This window comes from Lepisma saccharinum, chromosome 1, assembly GCF_977018435.1.
Source record: "Lepisma saccharinum chromosome 1, izLepSacc3.1, whole genome shotgun sequence".
Classification (NCBI taxonomy): domain Eukaryota; kingdom Metazoa; phylum Arthropoda; class Insecta; order Zygentoma; family Lepismatidae; genus Lepisma; species Lepisma saccharinum.
Genome location: NC_139229.1, coordinates 162602337 through 162629359, shown reverse-complemented (window position 1 = coordinate 162629359; position 27023 = coordinate 162602337). Strand labels below are relative to the sequence as shown.

At 39.1% G+C, this 27023-nt stretch overlaps 2 protein-coding genes across 4 annotated transcripts in view; one reads left to right on the top strand and one right to left on the bottom strand.

Moving 5' to 3' along the window:
* The window catches only part of pav (kinesin family member pavarotti), a 55367-nt gene extending 42719 nt beyond the window's left edge, over positions 1-12648 (top strand). The window contains exons 13-15 of the mRNA XM_083141657.1: positions 4149-4328; positions 7164-7406; positions 12110-12648. Of these exons, the coding sequence (XP_082997783.1) occupies positions 4149-4328; positions 7164-7406; positions 12110-12325 (639 nt within the window). The 3' untranslated portion in view covers positions 12326-12648. The remainder of the gene's footprint in view (positions 1-4148; positions 4329-7163; positions 7407-12109) is intronic.
* A 6350-nt stretch (positions 12649-18998) lies between these two features.
* The window catches only part of LOC145989863 (prostaglandin reductase 1-like), a 39789-nt gene continuing 31764 nt past the window's right edge, over positions 18999-27023 (bottom strand). For all 3 annotated transcript variants that reach the window (XM_083125329.1, XM_083125338.1, XM_083125346.1), the window contains 3 exons: positions 21731-21842; positions 19572-19690; positions 18999-19334 (listed from right to left, as the gene is read on the bottom strand). In XM_083125329.1, coding sequence (XP_082981455.1) covers positions 19221-19334; positions 19572-19690; positions 21731-21842 — 345 coding nt within the window. In that variant the 3' untranslated portion in view covers positions 18999-19220. The remainder of the gene's footprint in view (positions 19335-19571; positions 19691-21730; positions 21843-27023) is intronic.

Here is a 27023-nt window from a genome sequence, read left to right as displayed (position 1 = left end):
CGATGAGCTGTTATATGATACGAACTGTTTTATGGTGAGGCCTTTCCTAACAGAGGAGGGAAGGGAGCCTTTGCAATCGTTTGTTTTGTCTATACTTCTGGATAGACGCACGCTTTAGACTCATGCTTCTGGCCTCTGGCTATCGTCAAGCTTCATTGCATTTCTAACAGAGAGGCGACAGAAAGCTGACACCTGCCAAACCTCTTCCAATCCCCTCTCTCCTTGCCCCCCCCCCTCCCGCCACTACTTCAGCTGGATCACCAGAAAGACGAATGTGTGCCTTATCAGTACTAAATCACAGCGTTGGAAGCTTGGAGGAAAACAGCATCGTAAATACCAAGCATTTATTGTGTCTTGTCAACTGAAGAGCGAACACGTGTTTGGGTGACCCAAACACGTGACATATTCCGAGAAAGGAGGGGGGGGAATTTGAAATTTTCAAAACAAGATTGCAAAACAAGTTCCCGAACGAACTGTCAGTGTTTCAACCTCAATATACAAATATAAGTGTGGCAAACCCTCGACAATTGTATCTAAAGCTGTTTGTAACATATGTGTTACAGCGGCTACAAGGGACATACTTTTTTTGTAACATATGTGTTACGGCGGCGAACTAAGGGTTAAGAAGTAACATATTTCAATATGGCGTCCATCAACTTCCGGTTTTCCACAATCATGTTGATTTAACATGCATTAATTAGCAAGATCTACCACCAAATCGAATTTCTCTTCTCTATCTTAAGAAGTAACGTTTTTCAATATGGCGTCCATGAACTTCCGGTTTTCCACGATCATGTCAATTTGCCATGCTCTAATTCACATAAGCTACCGTCAAACCGAATTTCACTTCTCTATCTTAAGAAGTAACATTTTTCAATATGGCGTCCATGAACTTCCGGTTTTCCACAATCATGTTGATTTAACATGCACTAATTAGCAAGATCTACCACCAAACCGAATTTCACTTCTCTATCTTAAGAAGTGACATTTTTCAATATGGCGTTTAATTTCCAGTTTTACCAAAATCATATTGATTGGCAATGGCAGGTCAACCCGAATTTAAGATCTGTAACTTAGATGGTAACATTTCTCAATATGGCGTACATTAACTTTCCCTTTTTTCCACATGTATTATTAGTTGGTAATATTCTAATTACATAAACTATCATCATGTCGAACTTTCAATATCTTCTTTGAAAATATATTTTTTTAATATGTTCACCTTGCACCCTAATATTACGTGTATTGGTTATATAAAAATAACATTATTAGTAACAAATCTCACGATTCCATATTTATTTATATATATACAATTTATATTTTATTGCCTACAACCTCAATTAATTAGTTCTTATCGATTTTTCAAGAATTCAACAATGAAAGTTTTAAAATGAAGAGTTACGTGACATATATTTTCTGATCCATTCAATACCCATTTGATTTGTTGAAAATAGGTTTTGTTACAATTGTACCCGATCCTGAAGTTCAGATATACCCATCATGAATTTGTACCGGTATGATTCTAAGGAGAGGTATGTACCGTAAACGGAACCGGCATTCAGATAAGGAACAAGTTCCATGCTTTCTGGTACGGGTATTTTAACGTTCCACTCTGTGTACCCAAAGCTGTCGTCCCCAAAACGCTCTCGGGTACGAACGGAACGGTATAGCAGAAGCGTTACTGTTCGCCTTACCAAGAGGTTCTGGTATTTTCCTTGGAACGGTCCATAGCACTTGGGCCGGTACGCGGTACCCGGTACGGAAATAACGCGGAACGGTGACAAATACCAATGAATTGCGTTACGTTACAGGTCCCTGGCTGGTAGAATTATTTCTCTTGTAGTCTACGGTTATTACAAGTATAAAAACACAGTTTTTTGTTGTGACGTTTCAATACGTACATACAAGAAGAAAAAAATATAGGTATAGACCAATTTAAAATTTTTGTTAGTACTGATAAAGGACTGATATAAAGTATACAGATTTGGATGTTTGCATGTGTTTCTTGAAAATGATTGACTTAATTAACCTCTTTAATTAATGCATGTAACATGCTGATTGCAATAAGTTTTGCTTTGAAAAAAGAAACTACTTAGACTGCAAATCTTTCTCCTCTGATTTCATGACTCCTCTCCTTGCCTTCTCTGTGACACTGGTGAGCTGCACTCATCTTTCTCGCAACTCGAAAGAGCACTGTTGTGCAGACTATTCGGCAAACATTGTTCGCATGCTGCATTGGGAAACAAAGGAACTTAGAAAACTGAAGCTGTGTAGTGCCATTTTGTGACGTTGTAGTGTGGCATGTTGTGTATAATTGTGCACTTGGCCATTATTTTGTTGAAGTACAAACTATTCCGCAATAATTCCAATCGCCAAGTATCATTTGTATCATAATGTCTTATAAGAAAAGTGCTTCTACCACTTTAAAAAAAAAAAGTGATCTGGACGAAAAATCTAGTACGATTTTAAGAATCACATGGGAAAAGAATTGTTCCACTAGAAGAGCAATCACTGGAAAACTACAGCAGGATACCACTCAAAATCCAAATTGTTAGTCTCTTACCTGTTCCTTGGAGCATCCATGAGGGGAAGGTAAGAACGTGAAAGGAAATTGCGAAAGAAGTAACAAGTCTATTACTTACGTGAAATTTAGAAGATTTCGCACTTCCGCATTGTACAATTTAATGGTTCAATCCTATTAATTTCGAAGATCCACTGTCTTCATTCACAAAAGGGTAGAATGAAGACAGTGGATCTTCGAAATTGATAGGATTGAACCATTAAATTGTGCAACCGGAAGTGCGAAATCTTCTAAATTTCACGTAAGTAATTTTAAACCGCGTTTACCGCAACCATCATGAATAACAAGTCTATGACAAAATAAATTAAATTTCCCAATCTTATCAATTCAAGTCGTAGAAGCAAAACTGAATAATGTGCTGAACACCTATGATGAATGTGTAAAACGAGGAATTGAATGAAGTTTTTGACATCGCAAAAGAAAATGGTGAATGGCTGTGCAGTCAGGACAGAAGGTTATATCATCTTTAGATCGAAAGCAAAGGACATGTTGGTTATACAACTGGGAAGGCTGAGAGTTCCAAAACTGTCCATCCATCCATCCAAAAGAAGAAAAACGCCCTTGCAGCCTACTTCAACACCACCACCACCAACAAAAACTAATACTACGTCAACTTCCAAAACATCAGAGACTGAGAGTGAATATGAAGTCCGAAAATTCAGATGAACAGTACAAGGACAAGGAAGAAGTATAACAAAACCAAATCTGAAACCAATTTAGTAACATCTTCAAAGTTATCAACCAGCAAAGCAGCAAGCATTTTCCGACAGTTAAGATGAGATCGACATTGAGACACCTTCACAATCTGGTATTTACAGGTCCACCATTAAAAAAGCTGTTAAACTTAGAAAAGAAATGAAGAAAACACTACACATAGAAAACTGATCGTTGCATTTTGATGGTAAACGTATTGATGACCAAGAATATGAAGTGCTACTGTTGAAGATTGAACGAAGAGAAGTTTAGTTAGAAGCACTAGATCTACCAGATGGAAAAGCGGATACTGTTGTTAAAGGAATAACAGCTGTTCTCGATGAATACAATTTATGAAATAGTATAAAGATGATTGTTGCGGACACTACAAATGTGAACAGTGGAAGAAAGAATTGGATTGTAATTCAGTTACAGAATGTTTGCTCAAGATAAACTGGAAGAACCACAGTTCATTGGTTGTGAACATCATGTTCTTGACAGTGATTTGCATAATTGATGACGAACCTGGAGGAAACAACACATTGTCCAATATCGAATATCCATTTATCCTGGAACTTGTAAAGAACTACAAGCAGCTCAAGATGAATTTCGAGAATGGCAAATAAGAGATTACTGAAACAGCAGGATGGCGTAATGATATGAAATTTCTATTTCATTCAAGTCTGATTTTCTGCTTTTTTGAAGAAACAGGAGGACATCCTGAAGTGAAGTTTCAGAAAATACCTAAATTAAGTAATGCAAGATGGAATTACAGAGCAATACTAGTTATTTTGGCATTTATTCTTCTACCAGAGTCGTAATCCTAATGTGCATGCTTGCTTATATATTAATTGATGTGTTGCATTTATTTCAGAGTAAGATATGGGAAAGAGAGAGGAAGATTCAACAGATGAAGAAAATTCTGATTGATGACACTACATCACTGCCCCCATCAAGTACTGCAAGTTCAGAGGTATGCTGTCCATTGTCGGATGCTACAAACACCCCACGAGAGAAAGCTGTTAACACACCAGCAAAAACATCAAGCAGAAAGGTAAAGATCCTTAGTAGAGATGAGAGATTAATCTGTACTGTATTGATGTAGGTTGATAAATGCATGTTGGTAAAATTGCTTGAAAACGTGCATTCTAAGGCATTTACTTTATAAAACTAAGCTATGTGAATCATATCTTTACATTTGTAAAAATAACAAAGTAGCAGAATTTTGCAGTATGCTAAGCACTGACCTGAAAATCTTGGAAAAGTCAGTGAAATTGGATGTTTTTTGTAGTTGTCGAGGTTGACTGAAAAAAACATTCACATTTTGATCCAGCAAGAGCTTTTTGATTGTAGGTATTTTTGCAAAAAAAAATACAGTATTTTTATTTTTTGTTCATTTATTTTCAACAATGTAGAATTAATTTGATTTACATGCAAAGTTGATGACACTATGTCAAAGCATCATAGAATGGTCTGGAAAGTTTTTTCGAAGTATCTGGAAGGGTGAGGAAATCTGGTTTGGCAAAATTAATGGGAATCCTGTACAGGTTATTTGTAGATCAACAATATTATCCTCAGGTGTATACCGATGTGCCTATACTTGAGACCAATACAGTGCTAATTAATCTGGTCCCATCCGTAGTAAATTTTAGGGCTGAGCCGATGCCAATGTATCTATTGGAAAGTATCAGTTGCATTTTATTTACCAAACACTACTCATAGTTTTCCGGCATTTTGGGCTTCAAAAATGCCATGCAACACGCCCAAGTTTCCATTAATTTTGCACAATATTGTTTGGAACACTGTATTTTGTAATTACACAAGAGGAACTTATGCAATTCTTGAATATTTTGAAGCAGTACTCTGATAAATCAATGCTTCTAATTGGAAATAGCTACGTATGCACTAGAACAACTTTTAATTATTACAATTTTCAAGCATCGGTATCTGAGAATCAGTAAGAGTATTGGCATTCGTATGAGTATCGGTTTAAAGCGGTATTGCTCAGCCCATGTAAATTTTATATCTGAACTTAATCAGTAAGAATGTATTGGTCCATAAGTAATTGAAAAAGCAAATGCAGATTAAGGATTGAATAGAAATAGAATGAATGAATGATTTGATTTATTTTACTTCACGTTTCTGCCTCTTTTTGACTAATTGTGAAGATGACGATAGATAAGATGAAATGGATGAAGGGACAATCACTAGAGCCACACATTTATGGTGAATAAAAGATCAACATTTTGGTACAAAAAGTAGGCACATTTCAGGATCAAAAAGAGTATATAAAATGACATTTTGATGTTCGAAGATGTTGAATAAAACCCTAAATTTGATTTTAAAAACTACTTATTATGCAAATTAAACATTTCCCATCTAATAGCACATTTATGTACAAAGGCTGTCGCAGAGAAGGTGAGACAGATTTTTTCCTGGCTTGGCAACACTGCCTATGGTTTTGGCACTAGTCGCATCATGTAGGATGACTCATTCTGTTTCCGTAGCAAGTTGTCCCTTGTTGCGAAACCACGTTAGTGAGCAGCTGTGTTGATTTACGTGGAACGTGTTTCTTTTACCCCTCCAGGTTTTTGTGTATAACATTGCTTTTCACGATGAGTATTCAAGATGAACAGCGACATGCCATAAAATTTTGTTGGCGTTTAGGGAAAAGTGCTGCGGAAACATATGCAATGTTTCAACAGGCATATGCCGATCAAGAGCCACAGTGTACCGATGGCACAAGTTGTTCGAAGATGGGCGCGAATCAGGCACTTTGCTTCCGCATCCTGGACAAAGACCGTTCGTGATTAACAAGACGCTAGTGAATACTGTTGCAGCAATTATTCGTCATGATAGGCATATGTCTGAGAGAGCTAAGTGCACATAACATACAGCATACAGCCTGGACCTTGCACCCTGCGACCTTTGGCTATTTCCACTTTTAAAGGCTGCTTTACGTGGTCGTCATTTCATGACGAACAAAGAAGTGATCACCGCAGCGCAAGTTTTCTTCAGTTTGCTACATGACGACGAATTTTCAAAGACATTCACAAAGTGGCAGGAGCGTATGGACGCTTGCTTAGCTGTCAATGGTGCCTATTTTGAAAAAGATGTATGTCTACTCGATATGGCTGATTCTGAATAAAAATTTTGTGGTTTGTAATCTTTTTGTTTCATTTTAATGATTCTTGGAGGGGTCCATGTACATGCTTGTCTTTTAACTGCTACGCAGTCACAACTTTTTGACATATTGTGCTCATTTTGGTCTCAATCGGCAGCTAAGAACCAAATTTTCACCCTAGTACATTTGCTAGCCAATGGAGGTCACTGTTTTCCTATACAGGAATTAGTCTCACCTTCTCTGCAACATCCTTTGTAGTTTTAAAGTATTAAGTTTGTTCCTGTATAAAGGAGTGCGTTTTTGCTTCTCAAATATTTACAGCAGAATATACATTTTCCATAATTTACATAACACTCAGGATAATTCAGACTTCAAAAAATGTCACGTTGGTAAATAAACTCTCAATTTCGCATTTAAGAGCTTTTGCATTTGGCATAATTTTGTGGCAAAAGATGCTAGTAAAATGTACCTCACACATTTCAAAAACATGAAAAATGAACATTACAGTGTGTTATTTCACATTTCTTGTTATCATCAAAAACTAAAGATGCATGCCCCTAGCAATCACAAACTTACATGGACGACACCATATGAGCCCCACTGGAAAATGCACTCCAGGATGTACTACATGGAAGGGAGGATGACATTTGGGTCACCCCTTAAAATTCCATCCCTAATTATACATGTGACTCATTGTAGTCAACTTCTTTAATTTCATTGTTGGTTTGCTTTATCATGCTCATTTAGGAAATTTAACGATTTTAGGCAGTTGGGGTTAGTAACCCACGGCACCGCAGATCACGATCAGTTGGTGATGACAAATGGTTGGATCACAGGCCTGCCATGGCAGTTGAATTGGGCACAGTAATGCAACCACAAATGAAGAAGAAGAAATCTATAACCAGGCTCACAGATGTGAAAGATGTTGCTAATAACAAAGTATCAAAATATTGCTTAACAACCCATGAACAAGACTCAGCCGGAGAGCTAGAAACAAAATTGTACAAGGTAAGATTTGTTCATACTAGTAGATTTCTAAAACTAACGTTAACTTGATTGCTTTTATTAAAATTATTTTTTTCTTCTAAAATTTTGAAGCATCAGCAGATTGGGCTTAAGGTTCAGCTGCCAAGGCAGATATTTTTAAATTTTCCTCTTCCTTCCAAAATCTGAAAAATTACATGTGCTTAGAATTCCTTCGAGAGTATTCATGTAGTTTGCTTTTGTCTAGATATTATCAATAGTTTAATAAACTGACATAGCCACGAAACTATTGAGAATATCTAGGCTACAGGGAAAGCCAACCACATGAAGATTCATGTCAATGTTCTAAAAGGAATTAGACATGTTTCTCACATTTTGGAATATTGTAGCACTTTTTGGAGTGAAGAGGGACATTCAAAAACAACTGCCCTAAAGACAAAGGTCTAGCCAAGCCTTAACCAATCCCCCTTTTTATATATATATATATATATATATATATATATATATATATAAATCAAATAAGGTAAAAGGAAACACTCACCGGACAGTAGGAAAATTCAAAATTTTCGCTAATTTATAGCATCATCGGTGTGAGAAGAAACAGAAGACGGAACCGGAAGGGCCCGAAAATTTTGAATTTTCCTACTGTCCGGTGAGTGTTTCCTTTTACCTTATTTGATTTTTACTTAGCCCTTTTGGCCCTCCTTGCTTTTATCCATATATATATATATATATATACATACAAATAATGGAGACAGTAAACACTTACCACACGAATAGAAATAATTCAATATTTCGCGATCTGAGTCGCATTTTCAAGAAGGTAGATAAAAGATCGACGACACTTTGAGTAGAGGCACAGAATACTGACCGTAGTGTCTCTACGGTCAGTGTTGCCAGAAACAGTTGAAAGGAAACATGAAATACTTTAGCCAGTGTCTACTGTAAGGTGGGTGGGTAGTTTCGGGGAGGAGAGGAAAGAGTTACTGGTTGGCTAGGTTTAGTCCGGAGGGTATAGTGGCGTGCATGCCTGCTATATAGGCCCTTTCCCATCGCCTGCGGAAAGATGTCAGAGCGGGGGGGTAAAAGGTGGATGATGGCAACACGGAAGCAGTTATTGAAGGTGGTGTTATGGCTGTTGGTGTGGATGGCAACTGTGAAATCGGAGTTTTGGGTGGAGGAACGGTGATTATTTATCCTTAGATTCAAGGGGGTGGAGGTTTCGCCTAGGTAGAAGTTGCCGCAGATTTGACAGATGAGGGTGTAAATTAGGTTGGATGAGTGGCAGGTGCCCTTAGGGTGAAGGGTGAACTCACCTGCCGCTGTAGGGATCAGGAGGGTGGGGGAGGTGATGAGTATGGGGCAGGTCTTGCATCTTGCATCTCGCTACGGTCAGTATTCTGTGCCTCTACTCAAAGTGTCGTCAATCTTTTATCTACCTTCTTGAAAATGCGACTCAGATCGCGAAATATTGAATTATTTCTATTCGTGTGGTAAGTGTTTACTGTCTCCTTCATTATTTGTATTTATCCACCCTTCTGGCACCATTTCTAACCCTATTCCTCTGTGTGTGTGTGTGTGTGTGTGTGTGTATATATATATATATATATATATATATATAATGGATAAAAGCAAGGAGGGCCAAAAGGGCTAAGTAAAAATCAAATAAGGTAAAAGGAAACACTCACCGGACAGTAGGAAAATTCAAAATTTTCGCTAATTTATAGCATCATCGGTGTGAGAAGAAACAGAAGACGGAACCGGAAGTTGGGGTCCTGCAGAGTTGCCAGGTCCCCATTGAAGAAGAAGCGGTGCGTAGAACGAAAAAAACACTGTTTCGTCACCAGGCTCGTCGTAAACTGTGAGTGTGTAGGATGAGTTGGGAGGGCGGGAGGGTGGGTGAGGGTTGGGCATTACTGGGTGGCCTTGTTCAGGCCAGGTGGAGTGGTTGCACTCATGGCCGATATATAGGCCCTCTCCCATCTTTTGCGAACAGAGGTGTTGGCTGGTTGGGGTAGGAGGTGGATGATCGCTACCCGGAAGCAGTCGTTGAAACTGATGTTGTGGTGGTTGGTGTGGACGGCGACAGTGAAGTCAAGGTTGTGGGTGGAGGAGCGGTGGTTATTGATGCGGAGGTTGAGGGCCGTTGATGTTTCCCCCAGGTAAAAATCACCACAGATGTTGCAGGTGAGGATGTAGATAAGGTTTGAGGCATGGCAGGTCCCTTTGGGATGGAGGGTAAATTTGCCAGTGGCCGTGTGCACCTGGAGGGTGTGAGAAGTGATAAGGATGGGACAGGTCTTGCACCTGGGTCGGTTGCATTTATGGGCAGGGGGGTGTTGGATGTGTGGTGAAGGAGTGTTGTGGACCAGGATGTTTTGGAGGTTAGGGGGGCGTTTGAAAACCACCCTGGGTTTGTCGGGAAATATGTTTTTGGTTTCGGGATCACTGTGGAGGATTGGGAGAAGAGAGTGCAGTGTGTGCCTGATTTTGTTGAGGTGGGGATGATATTGGGTGATGAGTGCAGGTGGGTTGGTGGCAGCAGGTTTCTTGGTGGTAGTGGTATGTGAGGCAGCTCGGATCCGAGGTACAGCCATGGGTACCAGAATGGCCCCATCCTATGCAAACCTCTTCATGGGCCAACTTGAGCAAGAGTTTTTGGCTACCCAACCCCTCCAACCCCTCCTCTGGCTCCGCTTCATCGACGACATCTTCATGCTCTGGACACATGGAGAACCATCCTTGTCAGCCTTCCTGGACCAACTTAACCACCTCCGTTCCCTAAAATTCACCTGGACACACTCCCCCAACCAGATCACCTTCCTGGATGTGGACGTGCACATCGAGGGAGGAAACCTGACTACCTCCATCCACATAAAACCCACCAACCACATGCAATACCTACACTTCTCCAGCTCCCACCCGTTCCACACCAAAAAAGCAATTCCATTCTCTCTGGCCCTAAGGGGACAGCGCCTGAACACTTCACCCACCTCCCGCCAGAATTATAACCTCCGCCTACACCAGGCCCTGGTTAACCGTGGATATCCCTCCATCCTGGTCACCAAGCAAATATCACGAGCTGCCTCACATACCACTACCACCAAGAAACCTGCTGCCACCAACCCACCTGCACTCATCACCCAATATCATCCCCACCTCAACAAAATCAGGCACACACTGCACTCTCTTCTCCCAATCCTCCACAGTGATCCCGAAACCAAAAACATATTTCCCGACAAACCCAGGGTGGTTTTCAAACGCCCCCCTAACCTCCAAAACATCCTGGTCCACAACACTCCTTCACCACACATCCAACACCCCCCTGCCCATAAATGCAACCGACCCAGGTGCAAGACCTGTCCCATCCTTATCACTTCTCACACCCTCCAGGTGCACACGGCCACTGGCAAATTTACCCTCCATCCCAAAGGGACCTGCCATGCCTCAAACCTTATCTACATCCTCACCTGCAACATCTGTGGTGATTTTTACCTGGGGGAAACATCAATGGCCCTCAACCTCCGCATCAATAACCACCGCTCCTCCACCCACAACCTTGACTTCACTGTCGCCGTCCACACCAACCACCACAACATCAGTTTCAACGACTGCTTCCGGGTAGCGATCATCCACCTCCTACCCCAACCAGCCAACACCTCTGTTCGCAAAAGATGGGAGAGGGCCTATATATCGGCCATGAGTGCAACCACTCCACCTGGCCTGAACAAGGCCACCCAGTAATGCCCAACCCTCACCCACCCTCCCGCCCTCCCAACTCATCCTACACACTCACAGTTTACGACGAGCCTGGTGACGAAACAGTGTTTTTTTCGTTCTACGCACCGCTTCTTCTTCAATGGGGACCTGGCAACTCTGCAGGACCCCAACTTCCGGTTCAGTCTTCTGTTTCTTCTCACACCGATGATGCTATAAATTAGCGAAAATTTTGAATTTTCCTACTGTCCGGTGAGTGTTTCCTTTTACCTTATTTGATTTTTATATATATATATATATATATATATATATATATATATATATATATATATATATATATATATATATATATATATATATATATAATGGATAAAAGCAAGGAGGGCCAAAAGGGCTAAGTAAAAATCAAATAAGGTAAAAGGAAACACTCACCGGACAGTAGAAAAATTCAAAATTTTCGCTAATTTCATAGCATCATCGGTGTGAGAAGAAATAGACCGAAAAAGATGAAATTGTAGACACCCTGATTACTACCATTTATCATTTTTGACATAAGGTTACCAGGAAAAGTCAATTGCATATCTTGATGCTGGGCAACAGATAAACTTTTAACTAGATATATAAAATTGCAAGAGTAAGAAAACAGTGTTTCCTTAAGTTCCAAAAATGTTTGAGACTAGTGCTATACTTGTTGCAGTGGAACTGTAATCAATGAAATGTCCCCTCTGAGGAATTAAATGCAAGGCCACTGCAGCAATATTTGCAATTGTGTATCTTCTCCCATTGTCTGGCTCCTTTCCTTTGTGTGTGTGTGTATTACTGCATCTAGTGGTTGCTGCTTCTTTGTATGCTGTCTTAATGTTGAATGCTTTGGGAACTAGGACAAGGTGATTGGATGGTAGGGAAAGTAACCTACTAAATTACAGTGTATCAGATGTATGTTTAGGTTGACTTTTATGCATGGCTTATGTCTTATTATGCTTGTGAGCTTATAATTACTTTTATTACAGGCTGATATTGTACCTACCGTTGGAGGAGGCGCTCAAGTTATTTTCAATGATGTGGAGACACTGAAACAGACATCTCCAACTGCTAACTCCAATAGAAAGCGCAGCATGGAAGACGTAGGTACACCAGTGGGTGGCAATTTTGAAGCAGTGTCTGATAAATGTGCAATTTCAGTTGAAGGTCACAGCTGGTCTAGTAAGAAGAGACCTAGGCTGTGATCTTCATGTTGATTGTTCTTATTTACCCTGCATTTTGTTTTAATGACACATAAGCTTTTATTACAAGTTCTTGCATCTGTATTAGTACGTAGTTCTATTTTACACTTAATGAAAAACTAGTCCAGTATGGCTTTTAACTGTAGTGTACATTATGTAAATACTTGCTTAACAGTTTTTGAAAACGTCACACAAATAGTACAAATTTATCTCTCACGCTGTTTTTTTAAAATTTTGTATTGTAACTTTTTAAAGCTTTTTTTAATTTTTTTTAAATGGCATGTAATATTCAACATTTTAAACATGCAATAAATTTTTTGTCAATATTTCTATGCAGTTTGTTTTTTCTACATATAAGCTTTGCAGTCTAAAAATGTTTAATTGAATTCATTCATTGTTGTTGCCAATATTAGAATTATACCTATTATGAAGGTAGGGGTATGCTGAAGACAGAATACATTTTAAAAAAATAATAAATTTGTGGTCAAATAGGGAAGCTGATCTATACAGCTACTTAGTGCTTTCATCCTAGGTGCAAGTATTCTGGTTGAATCCTTGGTAGGAGCTCCAAAACTTGTTTCACAAGTACAATGGGAGCTACTTGCTCTAGAAAGTTAAGGCCGGTTTACATGTTACGTCTTGTTTGCGCAGTTCAAAACTGTACAGAATGAGATGTTGCAGTTCTGGTGCATCCACATGCTACGTCTTTTCCTACTCAGTTCTGCGGTGGAGGAAGTGCTACTCTGGTCAATTTTCACGGTACGCCCTCCCTGCGTGAATGCTACACATTCTCAGTCACGAAAATTTCAGTTTCTTCTTTAAATGCACCAATTTTCTCACGTTATGTTACTTCGTGAATTGTGTGGTGAGAGACATTGTGCTTTGATCACCTATGTCCTCTTATAAATATGTTAATAAATAAACCTTCATTGTAAACGTATAATATTATATTAACACTACCTAAAAGACTATTCCAATAGTTCGCTACAATTAGTTTCCCTAATTCCATAGAATACTTGACAATGTTAACAAATGAAAAGTTAACATAAATAACCTTTCTTGATGATTCTCTTATGAAAAATGTATTTACAATTCAGTTTGCTTAAAAATATTTCTATTATAAATAATAAATTACAATGTACAAGTTATTTATATTTGCACTATTTTATGCCACTCTTACCTCTTGGATTAATCGTGACAGTGAGATACACGCATATGATCATGGTTCGAACTTGGGACTTCTGTCTTTCTAGCAATTAAAACACCTTTTGCAGGGTTGAAAAAAGTACCACCTTTTTACCATTTGTGGTTTGGCATATTTTACCTCGCTTTCCCGCTATTCTTGGCTAATTGCGAAGATGGGGATGGGTGATGTATGATCAAATTGATGGACACTCACAAACACCCATGAACAGGTCTGGATTCGAACCACTGTTTAATGTGCCCCTACCCAGAGATTGAACTTGGAGCCCCTTGATTATATGGCACCAGAGTTACCACTACGTTGTCTGAGACTACAACAGTTCAATAAAATAAACATTCATGGCCGCGTGCACCAACGCCGATATTTCGAAGTTCAGATGAATGAGATCAATTTTAATCCACTCTAAATGAACTTGGTTTAAAGATTTGCATTGCACCAACGAAAAACGACGTTCACGAGATTCGGTTCAAATGATCAGAGATTAATTTGTAAGGCCATACCTGATGGTTGGCTAAAGCAAATGACAATCAAGAACCCCACCGAGTAGTGTGATGTGTTAAAGTATCAACGTGTAGGAGAAGAAAGTAATTCGGGCCGCAAATTTATCTGAATTTGAGAAATGTATTGATCAACCTTGTTGACGATTTCAAGGATGTAGTAGGGTGTAAAGAAATAATAATATTAAAAAAGAACTGACGGCACAAGACACAAGGATAAGGAGAAAGCATGGAACCTTCTTTTATGGGACTTCAATGCCTTACAAAATGCATTCGCGAGAGAACAGCGTACGCTGAATCTCGCCTGCTCAATAAAGATATTTTATTATTATTATTATTATTACTGTATTGTGGTAAGTATTTGAATTTTTCATTTCTTAATTCTTATATATTTATATTGTCGTGTAAATAGCCAGTAACGTGTATTTTCGTAAATTTATACAATCATATTTCCAACACCATGTAGCAATATCGTAACATTCTTCTGTTCTAATTTACCTTGCACATGTTTTGTGTCTGGGATAGAAAGTACAGTATTTAGAAACATTTCGACTTTGCACCACAGAACCACAAATAATTATTATTTTCGCAGTTTTTAGTTTACACATTTCTCAAATTATCAGCATTGTACATCCAACATCTCTAGCGTTTGCACGCCCTCGATATCACTTTCCGCTCTTTTTATATTCAAAAACAACTGCCTGCAGTCGAAGTGTCAGTATCGTGAACCAGGATCAGACAACAAAACAGTGGTGAATGGCCGATCAGAAGATAAACTAGTTTTGATGTTCCTAGATCACGATCAAGTGTTCAACCGTCTTCGTGCAATGGAATTTTCCAGTGATCCTTTTCCGATCCGAGTTTAAAATTTGATCTTTGTTCGTGCACACGGCCATCAGTCTTATCGTTGTGATTAGCCTGAAAAGGCAGAGAAGAATTTGTACTCTCTGGTAGTTTCTTGATCAGTCAAAAATCCAAGTAAATGGCTTGTAAACATCAGCCCAGCACCAGAATGAACTTTTTGGTTTGTTCACTTTGGCCAACTCTTTTCGGTAAACAGTCATCATGGAATTGATTTTCCTTACTACTGTATTTCTGTTTGCTGAAGCATCAACCTCTTTGTATTTTTGTATTAAGCTCTCATAGGACTGATTCTTGTCCTGGTCACTGTAGTTCTTTGATTTTACTCATTACAAACACTGAAATTTCTTGTAGAGTTCAATGAACTCTGCTAAAAACTCTCTTGAATACAGACTAAGATTTTTCATCGTTGTACAAAAACTAATTTATCAAGAAAGAAAGATTTTCCAACTTCGTTAATAGTATTTCAGCACTAGGTGTACAAAAGACTGAGAGGAGCGTCCACACGCACAGACTTGTTTGCGCAGATGTTTGAGATTTGCACAGAGATCTATGATCTTGGGCTCAGTCTTTGGTTGACAATTTCCGCATGTGCGCAGTTCTAAATTTCCGGTCCACACGCTACATCTTGCATACACAAGCAAGACGTACTGTAAGATGTAGCATGTGGATCGGGCTTTAGATAACAATGGCGATGGAAATGCATGTGCTGACCACCTGTCATTCAATGTGAAGTCGCTAAGCAGGCCTGGTGGGCCATGAAGTTTTGTTTAATGTATTTCAGGCATCACAGCATTTGGATTTCATAATGCTTGGACACAATAAACTTGTTAGAGTAGTGTGTGTGTACGTGAGGAATTGGGATTTTCAGAAATTTCTTTCCTGCAACATCTAATCACATTGGGTCGACTAGCAAATTTGTACTTTCTTTAGTGGAGCCTCTCAAGGCAGGACTTTTCAAACTTGTAGAGATGGAAAAAAAATCTATTTTGACCTTCTTGGAATGACAGGACACTTCAGAAGACTAAATTTATACATTGTACCTCCCAATAATGAAAGTTAAAAGGTAGAAGAAAATTGAAACTTTACAAAAAAAAAAAAAACAACTTAAAAAATGGTATTAAGCATGCCCCTATGGCCACCACAATAGACCAAAGTGATGAAAAAAATGTTTGTAGCAGTGGTACATTCCTACAACCATGCAAAGTTGAATTGAAAGTAGGCTGATACTTCTTGGAGCAAAAATCCAGATTTTTTCTTTTACAATCTGCTTAAAAATTATGTATACTAAAGTTTGGACTCCAATTTAAAATTAACCAGTAGAGCTACACAAAACAAGTTACATTAAAATTGAGCTTCAATTTAATTCTGCGTTGAGCTATGGTAACCAATTTTTTTTCGAATATGCCTTGGATTTTTTATCATAACAAAAAAGGCCAGTTTTGTTATTTTTCCAAACTACCGTGCTCTATAAATAAAAAAAACTTGTACAATTGTGATTAAATATAAATACAGTGCAGGTAGAAGGTTTTAAATACAATTCTTGATTTTCAGATTTTTAAGATCAGCCCCAAAAAAGTTCTTGTCAATTTTGTGAAAACTACAAATACGATTTGGTCTTGTTTTGAAGCTCTTTGCGGCTGTTTTTAAAACCCATTATCATTGTCAATTCAGTGAAACTGATTTTAAACAGATTTTTATTCAACTGAGTAAAGATATTGATTGAACATTGCATCATATGTGCTGTCATTACAGCGATGTCCATTGAACAGTGGAAACTGAATGCTGTCATTTAAGTGTTGATTTTTTTTTCTGCGAGACACTACAGGGTGGCTACTCTAGGACCATGATAAAATTCAAGTATAATTCCCGGTTTTCAAGGTGAACTTTCCAAAAATTCAAGCAGATGTTTTTTCTATTTCAACCTTACGTATTACCACCTCTCAACATCCACACACAAATATCTTAACAATATAAAGGGTCTATGTGATTCCAACATCCAAAAATTCTGATTCAATTAAACTGTATACATAATTAAAATGTTTTATTTAAGGTGCTGAGTTTCTATTTACAATCAGAGGCGCAACCACGAATTTTTGTCGGGGCGGGGGGGGGGGAGTACCAGAATAGACTAATAATAATAATATAACATTATTATTAATATTGATTTGCTTTATTTTACTTCGCTTCTTGTGCCACTTTTGGCTCAATGTTACTAAAGTATTTTTATTTGCATAAAATGTGAAGTTGTGGCGGTAATTGGCCCCCCTACAGGTTCACTTGGCCGTCAATGTTTGTCCCCTTGCCCCCTAAAACTCATTTCCGTCGAAGGTTGGGGAGGCATGCCCCTTGTAGTTGTGCCATTGTTTACAATTTCACATAATCAGACTCGAAATATATCTACAAACAAGTCAGTTGTTACGAGATGTACTAATCTACTAAAAATTGTTAATTGTGAAACACAAATTTACCTAATCAACCTCAAGATATCTTGCAATAATCTTTCATCTGTCAGATTGTTCTGGAAAGGACAGTAACAAAGTAAATGGATTGAGAGAATTGTTTTATTTTTCACACAGCTTTCGTTGCCTTCCTAGATAAAAATGAAAGCTCAACTTTGAAAAACTTGCCTCGGCATTTATAAATACATGTATAATTTGAACAGGATTTGTATTAATAAAAAAAGGAGAAAAATTCAAATAGAATTCATGCATAATTCCCGGAATTCAAGGAATTCCCGGTGAGTAGCCACCCTGCTATGTCTATTTAAATCACCACAGATCTTTCATTTATGTTCTTCATACTCTATGCTCACAAGATGATGCTGTATGTTTTCATGAAATTTCTTCCGCATGTCCATTCTTAAAAGTGGACTGATATTTCACTTTTGCAAGGCAAATTTAAATTCACCACAAATGTAACAAAAAATTGTCAACATTATTCTCACACTTGCAGGTAAACTAGTAACAGTGCATGCATCCAAACGAAGTTATTCCACACAGGGACTAACCCGACAACTGAAGGATGGTGCAATCTGTGTTTGGTATTAACAAGCATCAGACAGCGGCCACTTCCTGTGACGTAGGGATTTATTTGGAGAGCATTCTAATGATGCCACAATTTCATAATCTGTCTTCCGTTAGGATCCTTCGTTTTCGCTCAGCAATTCTAGCATTTAACAATCCAGTTTCTCTTAATCTCAGAACAAGTTACCTAACTGTTGTGGCTGTCGGTAATGCATCTGACTACCATGCTCAAGGTCCCGGGTTCGATGCCCGGCTGGTTCAAATCCGGGAACTTTTCTAACGATGGAAGCGGCCCCGGCGCCCAACTAGCGTCGAATAACATGGGTACCTGGGGGATAACGGCGGTCAGGGGCGTGATGCTGATCACATCACCCCCACTCACGACCGGATCAAGAAAGTGTGGGGCGTTACCCCCACACCCCCTATACGCCTTCATGGCGTGGTGCTAAGCACAGGGGAGCACTTTACCTTTTTACTGTTTCTCTACCTGAAGCTGCAACACGAGGGAATTTGTGAAAATTGCCTACAAACGTCTCGACATGATTCAGTTTTCACAAGTGTCATACATAAAAATTGTGTAAAAATAAACTGGACATTACAGATTGAAAATGCCAGCATCTGTGCCATGCCTTGCCATCTGCAGTCACGCACTATATGTTGTAAATAGAAAATAAATTTTAAGTCATTTTAAAAAGCATTTGACACAAATTACAAAGATAAATCACCAAGACCATTTGGAATAGTGATGTGAAACACAAGTAGACCTGCTCTAGTCAAGAGTTCACTGCAGTATTTGAAATTTCATTCTAAACACAAACTTCAAATGAACTGTGATATGGTAAGCGATCTTCAGTGTTATGTATTTCCAACTAACTAATCACCTAAGTTGGTGTTGCAAGGCATGGGCCAGATTCTAATTATCAAAAGTGGACCCAGCCTTCAACTCGAGATGCACAAGAAGAAAATTGGGTCAGCCCCCATTCCACCCCAGAATAGGATTATTTGCTGCCATATTATAAACAAACTGAATTGTCAACAAGCTCTAATCACCTAACACCTCACCAGAAAGAAATAATTGATGCAGTAAATTATTTTCTCCCTTTTTTATTGATAAATTTACTCAATAATCTCATGACTACAATACTTTACATAAAAAATATTTTTACAAATTAAAAACTTTTCACAACTGAACATGTACAAATTAATTTCCGAAGTAAAGAATAGTTTTTAAGGGAATGATTGATGCATGCATACATTAGGCACAGGGTGTATAAATTATACACTTTCTTATTTATACCTTTCAATATTGTTTATGCTGCTTTTACAATTGCTTTCCCAATGTTAACACCTTTCAACATCTCAATAAAAGCACGAGGAATATTTTCAAACCCAGGTGTCACCGTTTCTCTGAATTTCAACTTTCCCTAGAATAAAAAAATATGCAGATAAGGCATTGTGTACATTATACTTGATAAATGATAACTTATGGTGGTACAGAATTTTGATCAGAGCTATACTACAAATCATACATGATTCTCCTATTTTAAATAAATAGGAATGTAACCTACTGGAGATTCAAGCATATTGGTTTCATATTCTTTAGAGTAAAAAAAATAGCAGTATAGGAATGTGCTTTTTGTCAACAATAATATGACACTTACCTCTCTTATCCATTGAACCAGCTGCTTATTTCCTTCCAATCTCCGAGCACCAAACCGAGAAACAATAAATCCTTCCATCCGTAATTGCCTCTGCACAATAACTTGTTGAACCACTGGACCTGGATTGAAAATAGTTATGAATAATTCATGTTTGCTTGCATTTTATATACCATATTTACACAAATTTTTGCCCAGAAAAACTGGTACGTGTGGAATAATTCTGACAATGTAAAACCATGTGTTTTCACTGTGTAACACTTTTATACCAACAGGCACAAATACAAGTTATGCCCATGAGTTTGTCAACATTCGCAGAAAAATATTGTTAAAAATTGCTTCCGCAGTGAAAAACTTTCCCTACCAGGTGTTTCTACCTTCCTTTATAATGTGTGGAGGTGAGGTGTGGTTAGGTTAGGTTAGGTTAGGTTAGGCAGCCAGGTTAGGTTTCTTAAACAGTAATATTTTTTTAAAAAGTATAAAAGTGAAATGGCTGTTTCCCATGATTTTTCCCCTTCTCTCAGAATGTTTTGCTGTAAATGATTCATTTTATTTCAAAATACTGTATTTTCCAAAGTATTGCACATACAGATTTGAATGATACATGAAAATAACTGTAAACTCACCAAGTTTGCATCATGACACACCAGTTGGCAGCACGAGTGCAGTGCCTGCACAAAATGGCCACAAACCGAGAAAATAGTTTTTGTGTGTTGGAATATGCGAGATGTTCAGCTGTTATTGCAGTGCAGTGTGCATTAAGAAGAGAGTACAGAAAAGAACCATCATGTAAACAGAGCATTTTGCGGTGGTATCGGCAGTTTAAGGACACTGATTGTCTGTGTAAACAGAAAAGTACGGGTCGACCAAGTGTGTCAGCTGAAACAGTGGAGAGAGTGTCATATGAAGAATGTGAGGAAAACTTGGTGAGTTGACAGTTATTTTCATGTACTATTCATATCTGTATGTGCAATACGTTGGAAAATACAGTGTTTTGAAATCGAATGAATCATTTATAGTAGCCCTGTATATATCAACAACCATAAATACAAATTATGCCTATGTTCACAGGTTCACATCATTAACAATTGCTTCCACAGTGTAAAACAAGGTTTCGAACATGTGCATGTCAGTCAAAATCACATATCTTAAGCACTGCAAATCCGTATCATAATTGTATAACTGCTGCTCCACTTCTGGATATTTGCAATGTTTCCCCCAGAAAGCTCACTTCTTAGATGGAGTTGTCTTCAGCTTTTTCTCTTGCTTCCACCAGTCTCTTACCCTTGCCTCACTAATGTCGAATTTTCAAGTCACAGCACTGCTGCCATTTTCCTGCGCATACCGCAGAACTTGCAATTTGAAAGCAGCAGTATAACTTGCCCTGTTTCCAATCATGATCTCACTTTCTTCTACTACAGAATAAACAAGGTGGTTACAAAAGTGAAAGGCTCGAGATGCTAAATGTAGTAGAGGGAGAGATTGCATGGGGTTGTTGACTCATTCTATACACAAAACAATATTCCATCTTCGTCACAGCAATGCACAGGTATGATGTCATTCACACCTGATTCAGACAGCAAGCAATTTCTTGAACCTGAATTGTGCTGTTCCTTTGTATATGAAATATGATTTTTGTCACTTTCACTATCAAAACCAGGGTGCATGTTATACATGCATAAATATGGTATCTACGAGTACTTCCCATTTGCTTGTATTTTAATTTTTACATCACTTTTCTACTTTATGTTATTCTTGAGGATGACAACTCAATGAAAGTACAGTCATGGACATTGCTGTGTTGTAATGAATACATTGACTTTCAATGGAATCATTACAACCCAGCAGTGTCCATGACTGTACAAACATGCTCAGACTGGGTTCAGTGATGAGATTTGGAGTTTGATTTAGTTTTCAAATGTCTAATGCAACAACTAAATATAATTACTTAAATGTATTTAATGTTGTAGGGAAAATTGTGTTACCTCAAATGGCACCTATCATTGATTTCAAAAATCTTATCAACGGTGAAGAAAATTAAAAAACAAAACAAAAAAAAAACCTTCCAAGATTTTCCCATATTTTCTGGTTGAATAGCTAGCTCATATGTAGTTTTTGTCACAGAAATAATAATAGTAAAAGATTCTATCCTAAGGACATACCCATGACTTGCTCTCCTGGTTGTGCATTGTAACTTGAAATAGAACCACATACTGATATGCGGCCAAAGTTATTCATATGATTGAGCACCACATGGCTGAATGTTCCTCCGACCTGAAAGAACCAAGCATTTTGATTCATTAAAATATGTGATAATGCAGCCAACCAGCTTTGTTCGTGCACACCTTTTGTTCTTGTTTTATAATTATGCTTTCACAACTATGATTATTTTGATTGATTGATTTGGTTTATTTTACTTCGCTTTTTTCCTCTGTCACTTTTGGCTAATCGCAAAGATGAGGATAACTGTGATATGATGAAATTGATGAAGGGACCCTCAGAAGGAACACCCATGCCCAGGCTGGGATTTGAACCGAGGACCTAAACAAGCCCCAAGAAAAAGGAGAGAGAAAGATCTGAAATGTAATGGAAAAAATGCTTACGCTTGTAAAACTTCAGGAAAGTCAGTATTTCGCTGATCAGTAGAAAAAATTTATTGGATATATATGCAAAAAGAGTCAAATTTCTCAGATTATGACCAATCAGCATTGGGCATACATGCCCACACACAAATAACCACAGGCCAACCTAAGTACAAGGGCCATTAGGTTGGCATCAGGGAAAGCTTGTGAGAGCTATTTTCCCAGGAACTTATACCCCCCACCCCCAATTAGAATCATGGGTCATGTTTACCAACCAGTTGTCACTCATGGGAGGGGTAGAAATGCTTTATTTATAAAGAACAAACCATTGTTAGGCTAACAGCAGCCATTTTGGAGAACAAAAACCATGTGCTCCAAATCACATGTTTACTAAATCTTTTATTCTTTACTGAAAATCAGAGATAACACTCACCCATAGGTAAAATAATGCCTAATTTATTAAAAGTAAACTCATTTGCAATTATCTGGCATAACTAAGCCAGAAAAGCTGAAAAAACACTTTTGTTTATACTTTTTAAGCAATTGATAACTCTGCCATCTGGTAGGAGAAAGTGGCAATTCTCCCAAAGACAAGGAAAGATCTCAAAGGACTCCAGCTGGCCAATGAGAAGCCGTCAAGGCTGTGATGTCACAGAGGAGACTTTCAGATGGCCTATTGTGTTCTGAGCTTGCTAGTCAAGCTCACTTGTATTACAGACCCACCTGAGAGCAAGTCAGCTTGGAAGTTGCTGGTAAAATCCAGTGTGAGAATGGCCACCTGTGCCAGCAACAAAGGATACATAAAGGGAAAAGGGATCTAAGGTCCTGTTACAGTAAACACAGGCCTAAGTGTGTGTGACCAAGTGGGATATTGTGTCCACAAGTGCATTTAAGGATCCCAGTGAAAATTCAGCAAAATAGCGAGTTTTGTGTCCCTCATCCCATGTGGAAATCCAGACCACATGGTCGGCAGAACTGACGCCATAGAAGCATCCATAGGATATCAAAGAATATCCAAGTTGTTCTTAGCCATCCATCCAAGAAAAGCCAGGAAAACTCATTTATCACCCCCCAAAGCCTTTGTTACACCAAGGAAGCACATAATATTAATTTTTTAGTGTGGTGTACCACAAATTTGTCCATGTGTCGGGATGTGGCGATAAAGAGTGAAATAGCATGTGTAAGGCCCCAGGTATGAGTGATATAGTGTGAAAACGGCTGATATGTAAGTACAAAATCTTTTGTATATCTTTTTTGTGTCTTGTACAGTGAAGTGCTCATGTTTGGTGGCAGCTATGCCACAAGCGATGTTCTTTTCAATGAATAAATATGTCGTTTAAAGGTGTCTGACCTTCTATCATTTTAGTGAATCATAAGCCTATTAAGCCCTCCTCTAGTTACCGATTATTAAAGTTAGGCTAAAGTTCATCTGTTGCTTAACAGATATCTCAGGGGATATCTGTTACTATACGGAACACCACACGTGGAATAGGGTCTGCGTGTGGCCGCGTAAAGCGTGGTTCTCTTTTGTTTTTGCTGTTTTTGATATATTATATTTATATATATATATTTAAAGTTAACCTTTTGTAAAACCAACTTTAAAGCAACGTAATATAGACAAAGCAAACCCCCAATAACAAAACCATCCCCCTTATACGAGATTGAGACTCAGAGGTAGCAGATTCACTACAATGGATACAAGGTCAAAGTCACTAGAACGGCCAGCCGGCCATATGTCATCCCCCAGTGGTAGTGGAGACTCCCAACTAGCCTTAATTATTGCCATGCTCAAAGACCAAGGGCAAAAAATTGATAGTCAGGGGCAAAAGATTGATAGTCAGGGACAAAAGCTTGACAGTCAGGGAAGGGAGATCATTCAGGCATCAGCACAGATGCATAGGAAACTGGAGGCTGTTCGTATGGAGTTCCAGGCCAGACTGGACTCCATCCACAACGTAACGACAAAAACTTCCGAAGCATTGGTTAGGTCGGTATCATCAAATACCGACAGGATCAGTAACGTAGAAATCAGATGTAATGAGCTGGAAAAACAGGTCAATAGGGACTATGTCCAGCTATCTGAACAAGTTAGTGAATTGAGGGAAATAGTGCAAGGGGTAAATGGCACAGACAACCAGACCACTGTAGCACAACTCCTAGGCAGGTTAGATGCCCTGGAGAACACTTGCAGGGAAATTGCCCGCAGTGATAGTGCCATCACCATAGAAGGTAGAATTCTTGAGCGATTGAGGAGGGAGATGCAGAACTGTATGGTTGGAGAACCTAGGTCGCACAATAGCATCTCCGAGGGTCAGAGTGTTCCGCAGCCCACCCTTCCGCTATTAGACAATAGTGAGGAGGATCGGGCAACCGAACAGGCTAAAGATAGTGCAGCCCTCACGAAAATTTTGGCGTGCCTAGAGGGGTTGGAGAGGTACATTACTAAATCACCTGCTCCGGTAAACCCATGCACCAAGCCAAGTCCTCACCCAAGTAAAGAGTCTGCCGTCGGAGCCACCAACCACTTGCACAAGATTCCCGAAGTCACTAGCAGAGGTCCAATGTCAGATCATAGTAGTGGGTATTCCTCCCCCCAAAGGTACCATGTTTCACATAACTTCTTGGAATCCTCATCCGGAGGTTCGGACACAGAATTCCGAAGCCAACGGAAAAGGAAAAACCGAAGAAGGGGTAAAAGTGCACCCAGGGTTAGGTTCTCAGACCTAAAACAACTGCCCACGTTTAGCGGTCAGGGAAATAATCTGGCCTCTGATTTCTTACAAGAATTTGAGAGGGATCTTGATCTTCTAGAAATAGATCTAGAAGATGCCCTTAAAATAGTGTCGTATAGTCTGCGGGACGAGGCACGCCAGTGGTTCGAAAGGAACAAACACAAGTTCCGATCGTATGTGAACTTTAAGAAACAGTTCCTGAAGTATTTTCAAGGTGATGGGTGGAGGGCTTCCTCATTATCAAAAGCCCTTAATGGCAAATATAACCCTAACCTACATAGATCAATGCATAAATATTTTTGGAAACAGGTGAAGATGTTTAGACTGGCCTTACCAGAAATTGCAGATCACCAGATTTTTACACATGTCATCCAACAGCCACGTAGCTTAAGGGATCAGCTGGTCCTAGCACCCTTTACCTCTTTACAGGCAGTGGCCAATTCCATACTCAGGTATGAAAGTGTACAGGCGCCACAACGACTTCCATATGGGAGAACCACCCCTCACGTCAACCAGACGTACGTGAGTCGTGGGAAGGATGACACAAGTAGTCCATCAGATCCCGATAAAGCATACAGTAACCAGTACAGGCGTAGGGATAAGAATAGGTTTAAGGAACCCATCAGCGGGAAAAAAGGCAAAGGACCAAGAAAGGGTATAGAACCCCAGGGTAGGAGTTCGTTAAGACCTCTCGGGTCCACAGAGCATATAGCTGAGGTGCATTCCGAAAGCCACAGTCAGGGAAACTAGATAGGCAACGTCCTGAAGTGGGGAGGGGCGATGCCGAACCTAGATTAAGCCCAGCATGTTCAACCCAGTGTAATCATCATCCAATCATTAAGGCTCATCAAGCCATTGGAGATTCAATGTTGTCTAGGCTAGCTCAAAACAAGTTTGGTTACCCAGTCCAAAGGGACTATGACGGTAGATACCATGTAGGGCTATGTAAGTCGGGACAATCCTCTAGCCAGCTGCTCAGTGAACTCAGTCGTACTAAAAGTGTGCACGATAAAGTAGTGTTGATGATTGCAACAAATGACATGCTCCGAGGGGAAGACAGCGACCGAGTGCTGCGGAACCTCGAGTGCATAGTAGGGGTTCTTAAGAGGAAAGGTGCCAAGAAGATAATCATTCTGACACCTCCACCAATTCCCAGACTAGCTAAGGAAAATAGAGCTAAGTTCTGGGCAGGGTATGATTCTCTCCTAGGTAAAATTACCTCACTGGAGAACAAAGGTAATATAAGAGTGCTTGATGTTTCTTCCAAGTTTACTCACCAGGGTCAAGAATTAAATATGTCCTTATTTGAGGAAACCATGGGGTATGGCAGTTACAAAAGGCCTGACCTGGTTCACCTCAGTCCCAGGGGCATGGACGTGATTCTCAAGGCGTTAGATGAGGTACGGTGGTTTACCCAGCAACAGCCAGAGACCAACAAACATCAGTCACCTCAACAATGGGAGGATGTAGATGCCATAATGCCATACACCCCACTGACGGGAAACTAGCCAACGCTGCTCTCGTAGGAAGTAATGGTGGCGAGGGTAAAGTAAATCCCCATAGATTAATAAATGTTCCATTCTGTAACAGGGACGACAGTGTGTCTATAGAAAAGGAACTGGTTAGGGATAATTGTAACAGTGTAGTACCCATTAATAATTTTTATTAGTCAAATAACATGTAATATTTTTAATGTTATACATTGTGTCAATGGTAGAAATATGAGTAATCAACATGTAAATAACATGAAGCTATGGAGATGTAGTCGCAAAGTATACAACCTGTACATCGACAAGCTCAAACTATTACATCCCGATTTAGCATCCAAAGTGCCTCAAAAATGCTAAGCAAAGTTGTGGATGGGGTTCAGTTCTGTCTGAATACAGAACAGCAGTTGTAAATAGTATATGGGACCTATATTTCATTTTTGTGCATTTTATATACTGTCAATGTTCTAATATATCCTATATTTAGAGTATTTCACATTTATGTTGTTCTATTTGAGGGTATGGTAAGAAACATCCCTCAGAGCTCAAAATGCCAAAACAAAATTAGTAAACATCTCCACTACCACCATGTTTGAGTAGGCCAAAGGTAAATGTCGACACAACCAAGGTACAGCCAAAGCCAAACATGGGAAT